This window comes from Otolemur garnettii, unplaced genomic scaffold, assembly GCF_000181295.1.
Source record: "Otolemur garnettii isolate 467f Iridium unplaced genomic scaffold, OtoGar3 scaffold00026, whole genome shotgun sequence".
NCBI lineage: Eukaryota > Metazoa > Chordata > Mammalia > Primates > Galagidae > Otolemur > Otolemur garnettii.
The window spans coordinates 3,054,373-3,064,126 of NW_003852421.1; the positions used below are offsets into that span (position 1 = coordinate 3,054,373).

Here is a 9,754-nt window from a genome sequence, read left to right on the forward strand (position 1 = left end):
TTACACTAGCAATTGTTTACACATTGCATTTCAGATGCCGGGCGCACCCACCTCGCCGCGGGCGGGCGGCGGAATTCTCCGTGCGGGAACCTACGGCAGCCTCTGTCTCCCACCGTCCTCCTCTCTCCCCCACACATACCCCGGGGACCCCACAGCTCCTTCTCACCCCCCACCTTTTCCCAAGAAATCGAATTTCGATTTTATTGAACCCCAAAACTACGTTCACTTTTCCCTACCCCCGCTTGTTGCGGGCCCGCAGCCCTCGGACCCAGGTCGCTGCCCGCCGCGGTTTACTCGGGAATGTTTACTTCTTTGTAAGGCCATGCGGGGTCTATAAATAGGAGAGGTGAAAGCAGCTCTCCGGCCAGATCAATAGGGCCCCGTCTCCTCGCCATTTCAGCAGAGCCGACTTATTAATTATGAAAGGATTCACCTGATCCCTGCCAGGGAACACAGCCTCTCAGGCCCCTGTGCTAGAGCCCTTAATGGCGGTTCCTTCACGAGCTGCCACCGCAGAGGAAGAGGCGAATCGTGGTTAGGGCTCCGACCCGCCCGGGGCGGGGGCAGCGGGACGGCCACTGGCATTCCGTCTGCCTCTGCTTTCTCAGTTGCGAGCTAACCCAGTTCCTCCAAACCTCACCTAGAAAGAATCTCTGCTTTCTAAATCGTTAATTTAAGGAAAGCAACTTTCAACTTTCTCTTCTTCCAGTAAGCGGAATGTCCTAGAAATGGCAGCGTCCTGCGTGAGGAGGTCTGCGTGAAGGAGGCAGCTGGCCGCTGGCCAGACAGGTTTGTGAACGGGTGAAGCTAATGTCTCACGTGTCCCCGGAGGTACCCTGAAAATTCAGCCAAGAAAGCAGGGGTGGGGTAGGAAACAAACGACATCCCATTTCAAACAATAACTTTTATTTTATACTTCTCTATACTTTGTAGCAAATCTTTTTTTTGCTGAATTTAATTTATAATAAACTTTTTAAATTACATCTCTCTCTCTCTTATTTTTTTTAAAATCAAGGCTCTTTATGTCAAAATCTTTTTTTAACTATATTTTAGATTAACATTTAACATCCCCCCTTGTGATCTATACCGTTGGATATTTGGGCATTATGGATGTGTAACAGCTAAAACAAGAGAGAGGAGGGAAAATAAAGACAGTGAACTTGGAAAGATGCGTCAATAACAGCAGGTAAAGCTAATCCCTCACTGACCATAGCAGCATTTCTTCTGGAAGCCTTTACTTTTACCCCAGAGATTCCCTCAAACCCTTTCCTTTCTCTCTCCTGTCCTTTAAACACAAAGCCAACAGTCTGGCCTTTCTCTTTTCTGGAGGAGAAATGTGCAGTGGAAATGATCAAAACAAGATACTGTGGAAGAACGACGTGAGCGTGAATTATTCACCATCTGCTTCGCTCGCGGACATCTCTCTTGAATTCATTCCCCTGGCCTTCTTCTCTCCTCGCTTTCCGATTAGGAGGAGCCCATCATTTTTCATGTTTTAACACGATTTTATAGTAGATGGCCCAGGGCCGTTCCTGAGATTCTTTTGCCAAAAAAATAAAAATTAAAAAAATGGGGTGGGTTTGCCGTTTTCTTATTTGTGTGTGAAGACGGACTAAAGCTGAGGTCCGATTTTGGCTGTGCTCGCTCGCTCACTGATTGGTAACATTTGGCAAATAAAATGAAATCAAAGGAAATCAAAAAGAGAATCAAGATTTCCCACAATCCTACATGAGTGTTTTCAGCATCACAGAGAATCACAACGTCCCCAAAGAACGAATGGATCTTCCTCTCGATTTCCGGGAGCATGAAGTGAGTGTGGGTGGGCGCGCGGAGGGGGGAGCCGGCCCCGCGCTCAGAAGGAAAGCCAGGTCGCTAAAGCTGCCGAGAGAGACACCAGGAGCACGGGAAGCGCGGGGAACAGGGACCCCGCCGCCCCGTTGCCGCCGCCGCAGAGTTCGAATAAGCTGCCTTGAATGTTGAGGTTTTTGGATTCTTTTCTCAGTTTATCCCACATATCTTTCGCCCCTTCCTGGCAATCTGTAAGGGCTGTGACCGTGCAGCTGTGGAAATCCTCCCAATATCTGGCGAGGGACAGAACAAAACAGAAGAAGCAGGTTCACTTTGCGCTCGGGGAGGACCCCAGGCTAGCGTCCCCTCGCCTTCCCTCTTGCAGCTTCTCACACTTCCCGGGCTACTCCTCCACCCTCTTCCTCTTCACCGCCCAGGTGCCTGGGCAGCAAAGGTCAGGACTTGCGAGACCTCAGGCAACCCCAGATCCGGCCACCAGAGAGGAGGGGACTCACCCCCCCGCCCCCCAGTCTGGTTTTTGTTTCCTGGAGCGGGGCAGGAACCCCTTAGCCGGAGGCCGTGTGGCACCCGCAGCGTTGCGCTGGCACCTCTGCAAGCGCAAACAGATTGCTAGCCCTCCTCAGGGAAAGCTAGGAAAACAGTGCTAAGCCTTGCAAGCTGCCGCCCATTAATGCCTCTTAGCTTGCAAGATGGGTTACTTGCTCTGATCACGGCCCTCCCCTCTGGGCTTCTCACATTCTCCTCCCCCTTACCCCTTCTGTCTCCCTTCTTAGTACTCTTGCCTTCGCCCTGGTTCTCTCCCTCTACCCACCCCACCTCGTCCTTTTGTTTCCCGTCCTGCTGATTTCTCTTTTCTTTCCTTTTCCATTCCCTCCATTTTCCTCTTTTCTGTTCTCACTTCCTCTTTCCCCTTGTCACCTGCTTCCTTCTTCCGTGGCCCATCCCTCCTCGCTCTCCAGTCCCCGGGCTCAGATTCAGTCAGGAGACTCCAGTCTGCCTCTCCTTTCCGTGGGGTCGGTGAGTGTTGGTGCCGGCGGAGCACCTTAGGGCCAGCCTTATAGCCGCCTCCCGCTTTTGCAAATCCCAGTGCTTCAGGCCTGCGCTCTGGGTCTCTCCTCTGCCTCCTCCCCCACTCCTTTCCAGAGGCTTGGGTCGCATGGAGCCTCCTTCTCACCTCTTTTGGGGTGTAGCTCCAAGGCCCCCAGGCCGGAACTCCAGGGCGGGCGCAGCGCCCGCCACTGCCAGCCGTCGAGGCTCCCGCTTCCCTCCTTTCCTTTAGTTTCTGGAGTCCGGTGCCAAACTGCACTTCCTGCTCCCAGGTTCTGCTCCTGGCCCCGCCCCCACAACCTTCATCCAACTTGTCCTTTTTTATTGTCCCCTTTCTTCAGAATATCCGAAAATAGATCCTGAGACTAAATATAATCCCAACCCGTGATCGATTCCTGGGGCGCTGTCTCCTTTCAGAGATGGGTCGATCTATGAGTCTCGGTAACTCCAGGCTGGCCCTGAACGCCAGGTCACCCAGTCTGCCCTCTTTCTGCACGCTAGTCTGGGCTGTAAGCACGCTGAAGGCAGGGGTTGTGTTTGATTCTCCTTGCTTCCATGCCCACCCCATCTTCTGGCTAATGGTGAAATTATAAGTGTTTGTTGGATTGCCTTGAACTCAGGTTGTATTCTAATGGCTTTTCTAATTTATAAGACTGGGAAGTCTCTGGGCTTTCACTTCTCACAAGATTTAGAGACACAAAGAAGTCGACGGGACAGTTCACCTGCAGAGCTTCTGTGTAATTGCACCTCCCAAAGGATGTTTAAATTGCTCCCTTTATCATGCCTTCCTGGAAGAGGGACAGACATCCAGTTGGGGCAAGGAGGAGATAGGCTTCAACAGGATGTTAAACAACCAAGGGCACCAACTGAGTAGAGCCTGGACCCCACCTCAGGCAAGGGCCCTCCTCACTTCCTTGGTTTCCACAACCAAAGTTCTGCTAAAAAATTAAAATAGTTTGGGATAATGAAGTTCCAGCACATGATGGAGGATTTGGAGGTTGCTTTATGTGTAACCTTTTGTTATACCTTATAGATACCTTCTTACTTATCACCAGGATTTTGGAATTAAATGACTTTTGTCCCTCTAATAATAGGAAGGTACTAGCTAATTAGCTGCTCTGGCTCCTGGTGGGTACTGGGGTGGTAAGGAAAGATTGTAATGAAAGACTGTGAAGATGTGAAGACTGTAAAGATTATTTATTTGTTTGAGTAATGAAATGGGGACCAGGAAAGCAAAACTGGACCCCATTTCATTACTCAAACAAATAAACACCTCTTCTTCTGCCACCTCCCCCTGCCAATTAGGGAGAGAGTAAGGAATTGACAGTACAGAAAGGTGGCATGAAAATGGTTGCTCCACTCTCTGAAAACAAGGGACACAACATGCTTTGACTTTATTGGAAGGACCATTGTGGGGGTAGAAAATGAAATTTTCCTCCCTACCCAAATTAAAAAAAGAATATGCATTGCTGAGGATGGGGGCATTTCTAAGGTCTGCAGCAGCTAAAATGCAGGCCCGCTGCAGTAGGGTTCTGCGGGTTACCTCATTGTTAGTGGAAGCATTGCTTTCCAACCCAAGCTCTGAGAAAACTCCACTGGGCCTGGCCATGAGCTCCTTCCCTTCCTTCTTTTTGACTGCAGCTGCCTGATCTGGGGAGACTGCAGATGCACCATGGGATGGGGAACCAAAGAGGGTGGCTGCCCCAAACCTCAGAATTGGCTACAAACTCAGCAGAGACTATTAGTGGATGACCCAGACATATTCTTTTTTGGACAAAATCATTACACAACAAAATATTGTTCCCATCTCTTAAGACCACCATCCCCTCGCCTGTTCCCACATTTTCTTGGTGTCCAGGGGTGTTTTATCAGGGGAAATGGACAAAATAGGGGAGTGATTTTCCCTTTAGGCAAATCTAGTATCCCCCCAAAGTCTTCTCAAGCCAAAACTAACTGTTCTTCAGAGAGCACTTTGGCAGGCCCCTTATTCACACAAGAGAGAGGAAAGAAGACGGCCTCAAAGTAGAGAGATTTTGGAGCAGAAGGAAGGGTAGCAATGCTTCTGGCCCTAAGCCTGGGTCCTAGCGCATTGTGAGGCCATGGAGGGCTGACTCTGGGCCCTTCCCTGGAAGATCTTCCTCTGTATCTCACCCCAGACGCTGGGGTCCCCTTGGACAGTGCAGATTTGAACCTAGGGTTTTGGTCTTCCGAGCCAGAGAGCTTGTCCCCAGGCCTAGGCCTGGGTGTGGGAGCCAGAAGGCAAGAGAGCGCAGATTCCCGCTGGCAGGGAGGCGCAGCGCTCTCCGACCTTAGCAGCGCCCCCAGAACAGAAGCAGCCCAGCCCGCCGAAGAGAACACTTACGTGCACACGGTCTTGATGTTCGTCTTGTCGTCCAGGCCCTGCGGGTAGTTGGCCATGCTGTCGCCCAGCTTGAGCAAACAGTCCGAAAAGCCCTTAAAGACTGCATCACACTTGCCAGCTGCTCTCACGGCCTGCACGAGGTATGCTGCGGGGAGGAGGGGACACTGGTCAGCAGCGCCTGGACTCCACCCTGCCGCCCCACAGTATGCTTGCGTCCCCCGACTCCACACATCATCGCCCCGTCTAGTAGTCTCTCCCAGCGCTTAGCGTCAGGGAGCCCTAGTGTTTAAAGATGGTTGAAAAACTTGACCCAAGAATGTCCGACCTGCACTCAAGGCGGCATCTAGTGCGGATCGTCCCTGTGTGTGAGCAGGTGTAGGTGGTTGGGAGGTAGGTGAGTCCATTCCTTCCCTCCAGCTCCCTCCCGCATCTCACTCTGTATCTTTTTCTGTTTTCATCGCCCCCCTCTTCTCACCTCCCTCATCTCTTATTTCTCTTTCCCTTCACTCCCTCCTTCGTCTCCTAACACTTCCCCAGCAAGTCCTGTCGCTGTTCTCCTAATGCAATCTTCCATTTTTGAGGTGACAGAGGGGTCTTAACAGCAGGGCTGGAAAACTGGATCCCGAGGCAGAGGGCAGGGTCTCGCAGCAGAACCCGGCCCACAACACCTTAATAAGCCTCAAGCTCGGCGCCCAGTGGGTGGGCGCTCAGCAACTGCTGCTGAATGAATGAAAGAATAAAGGCTCTGGAAGTCACCAGCAGTCACTGAAATAGATTGTTTCAGTATAAAACCGATTGCATCTGTGTTCCGAGTGAGACCCTCGCATCTACCCTCCACCTCCTCAAAGGAAAGAGAACAGCTTAGGTGTCCCGATACCCAGCAGGGATGACGAGTGGTCTGGGAGGTCAGGGCCAGAGGCCAGACAGGACCACAGAAGTGTCTGAACCGGTGACACTGAGTCACCTCCCTGGAGGCCGAATCCAGAAGCCTTGAGTCCCATGCTCCCCTCCGCCTCTGTCCGCCCCCAGCTTCCCGCACATCTCCCGAAATACTGCCACCATTTGGGACAGAAGTGGGGCGAGACTGTTCTTCTCCATATCGGGGTCCTAGCCTTTGGCTGCAGAGCGCCGAGTTCGCTGCCGCCTGTGGCTCAACGCTTCTAGCTCAGATTTTTCAGAGAGGGGGCTCAGATAAAACTGGGGCAGGAGAGGGAGGAAGAGTTAAGTTCAGGCCACACTGAATTCCTAGCTGTGGGCCTCCGGTCAGCCAACCCCCGAGGCGCCGGACCGGAGACACTGGCTGCAAGGCTCTGGCGTGCGGCAGCGGACCTATCTTTCTACCCTGAAGCCAAGGATCTGGGCTAGAAGCTCAATATTTAGCGGTCAAAAGCACCCTGGCGCCAGGAGGGCGGGGGAGAAGCACAGATCAGGATTGTTGGGAGCTGAGAGGGGAAGATTGGGTAAGTCTTAGAATCGAAGTCAGCATCCATTGCCAGGCCCAGGGCGCCGGCCGGTTCCTGGTGGTGTTCCGGCTGCCGCGGCTGGTGTGTGGACGTGTCCCAGGAGGACCTTACTTCCCCTGTTCCGCCACGCAGCCTCCTCTCCCCAAGCGTCAGGCAGACAAGGGGAAGGTGACCGAACCCTCAGCAGCCTTGAAGAGCATACCGTTTGCAAATTGCTGCAGGAAGAGCGAGGCGGGCCTTGCGCTTTCTAATCCGGAACGGGAAGCGCTGGGGAAGGGACCAAGGTTCACTTCGACCTCGGCTGAGGCAGACGCATAAACCTTCACAAACCTCCGGTTCCCCTTACACAAGTGAAATGCCCTTGCAACTACATAATAGCAAATCGAACACTGACTTATTTACAAAATAAACGAATCTTTGTCCCAGTCGAATTCGTTCGATATGAAATAAACCCTACACATCTTCCTCCATAATGCATGTCAGAAATACCATTTTGATGCGAAGAAACGAAATAAAATACAGTCTACTCTCCCCCAGCCAGCCCTCCAGTGTCCCCTCATCCCTTACCTCCACCCCCAAAACTCGGTGGCGAAAAAGAAGCCCATAAGCTGCATTGAGAATTTTTTAAAGGGGAATTGGGGCTCGCCGGGGGCGGGAAGCGCTCGTGTCACGTTATCTTTCCAGGCGCTGCAAGAGAAAACCCTGCACACCGCGCATGTGTGAGTGTGTGCGTGTGTAAAATAAGAAGTCGTGAAATTTTGTCTTTTGCAACTGTGACTCCCTGGGTTCTAGCCTTCTCTGGGAGGCCGGGAGCCTGCGCGCGGGACGGATTTTGCAGGCGCACGCGTCCCAGTAGGTAGCAGCCCGCGCGTCTTTCGCTGTTCTCCTTGAACCCGGTTTCTGCGAGGTTCAGGACAGCGACCCTGCTCCTTCCTTGTCCTTTCTGGCCTCCTTTATGCGGTTTCCATCGGTTTATTCAATGATTGGACTTCTCATTCATTCTAAACTTCCTCCTGCTGTGTCTTCTTTCTCGTTCACTACCCTGTCCACCTTCCCGCCCCTCCCCAGCCCCCACGTTTCTTGCCAAATGTCAGTGATTTGGGACAGCTCCCAGCCATGAATTAATAAAGACCGAGGCTCTGGTGCAGGAAAGGACAGACATTGGGGAACAAGTACGCTCAATTTCAATTCCACAGCCAACAAATGGTCATTTGCAGGCCGAGGTTAATGTGTTCAAAACGCATCTCTCATGCACAACCGCTTTCCCCCCCTTTCCCGGTAAGGTTATTTCGCACTGGGAAAACAGAGCCCCAGACGTCCCTGATTAACAACCCTAGGTCTAAAACAGCTGCTGTCTTCTGCTCCCTAAAAATTCGTAGGCTAATTGAAAAATGCCACATTCACTTATTTCCAGCGTTTAAAGAATTTGCTGCCATTATAGATGCTTTTTATTTATTGAAGATCTTTGCACTAATGTAAAAGATTCAAAACAACCAGATTCATAGCTCTATCATCTCTTAGAATGAAAGGAAAACACCAAAATCCCGCAGTCACACACTCTAAAAGTCCTACAAAAATATCAGGTACTCAAAATCATGTGAAATGAATAAAACCCCACTGCAAAGAATCCATTTTAATGTCTGGAAAACTCCAAATCCTGTTTCCTCCACATTTCTCATGAAAACATATGTTATGCATTCCATTTCTTGTCCCCCAAACCAATTCCCTAAAGCACCCCCCACAATACTGCAAGGATTTGTCTGCAAAGAATGCTACAGCACTAACCGATAGGAGGTAACAATTTCCTTCGTCTCCAGAAAACCCCTTTGATGAGTCTTTCCCCCTCTTGTCCATTCTATTAATAACCCGCTTCACTTTCACTTTTAGGCCACCTTATTAATGTCCTGACTGGACTTCAGAGCAGAGGGGTTTCTAGTGCCTCCTCCCACATGTTTAATTTATTCTAGATGGAAAAAAATGTGAACTTAAAAAAGCCCCCGACAGTGTAACTTAACATTCCTTAACATAAAATGGGGACAAAATAAATCTGACTGCAGTCAACAATAACAAAAAATAGGGACCACTCCACATGACATATTGCACACACTTCTTAACCCCTTCCTAGATATAAAATACAGACGCTGATTGTGTAAAGTGACTGGCAAATGTACCTAGAAAAGTATATCCGCATACATTTAGCTGAATTCATCCTCTCCAATGGTAAACATATTAAAATATATGGTTTGGAGTTCCCTATCATTCTCTATTTCCCCCCCAAACGGGTCTGCGGTGCCCGGTGCAAACACTGCAGCTAGGGTATGGGGGGAGGGGGCGGGAGAATGACAAAGTTCTAAATGCAGCAGTCTGAGCCCCGGAATATCTTTGCTTTCTGCATATAAACTTTCCAGTCCTACTTCCTAGCCACCTTGTTCCTGCATTCACCTTTCGACCCTTCAAAATAAAATCTTGCAGTATCGCAGGGACTAAGGCACTGATTGCCCCAGAGCGCACGAAACCTGGTCTAACCCCAGAAAGAGAAGCAAAAATGGATGTATGCTTTGGGAAAAAGGGGGATAAGCCCCATCTGGAAAACGACTGGTGGCACACATTTCCTGGCAAACGTTTAGAGTCTTCTTTAGGAAAACCAAACCTCGACCTGCAAGTTCCCAGGAGCCGATGCCCCCACCCTCGGGGGTTTGCCGGCTTCTCTGCACGCCAGGGCAGTGGCGGGCCAGCCGGTACCCCACCGCGCTTCAATCCCCAGCTGGCTGCCTCTTGCCTCCCGCCTAGAGCCGGGCTGGGCGTCCACTTACCTATTTGCACCGCGAGGATCAGTGAAATATATCTGCCGTTCAACTTAAGTCCCATCCTACGTTTAGTCAAACCATTTGCGACCGCAAACCTTTAAATAGTTAGTTTAGAGAACGCGGGGGAAAGCTGAAAAATAGGCATTGCCAACAAGTTCCGGGAGCGACAGAGACTTTATGGACTGGGAAGGCAGAGGGAGGAGAGAAAGAGAGGGAGCAAGGAAGAGACAGAGAGAGGCTGAGAGAGAGAGAGAGAGAGAGAGAGA

The 9,754-nt window shown here is 50.8% G+C and overlaps 1 protein-coding gene across 1 annotated transcript; it reads right to left on the reverse strand.

Annotated features, from left to right (window-relative positions):
• Positions 1-889: 889 nt before the first annotated feature.
• NRN1 (neuritin 1) lies at positions 890-9,754 on the reverse strand. The gene is made up of 3 exons (XM_003788287.1): positions 9,495-9,754; positions 5,219-5,363; positions 890-2,081 (listed from the first exon to the last, which is right to left on the reverse strand). The coding sequence occupies exons 1-3, from the start codon at positions 9,547-9,549 to the stop codon at positions 1,853-1,855; spliced, it is 429 nt and encodes a 142-aa protein (XP_003788335.1). The 5' UTR covers positions 9,550-9,754; the 3' UTR covers positions 890-1,852.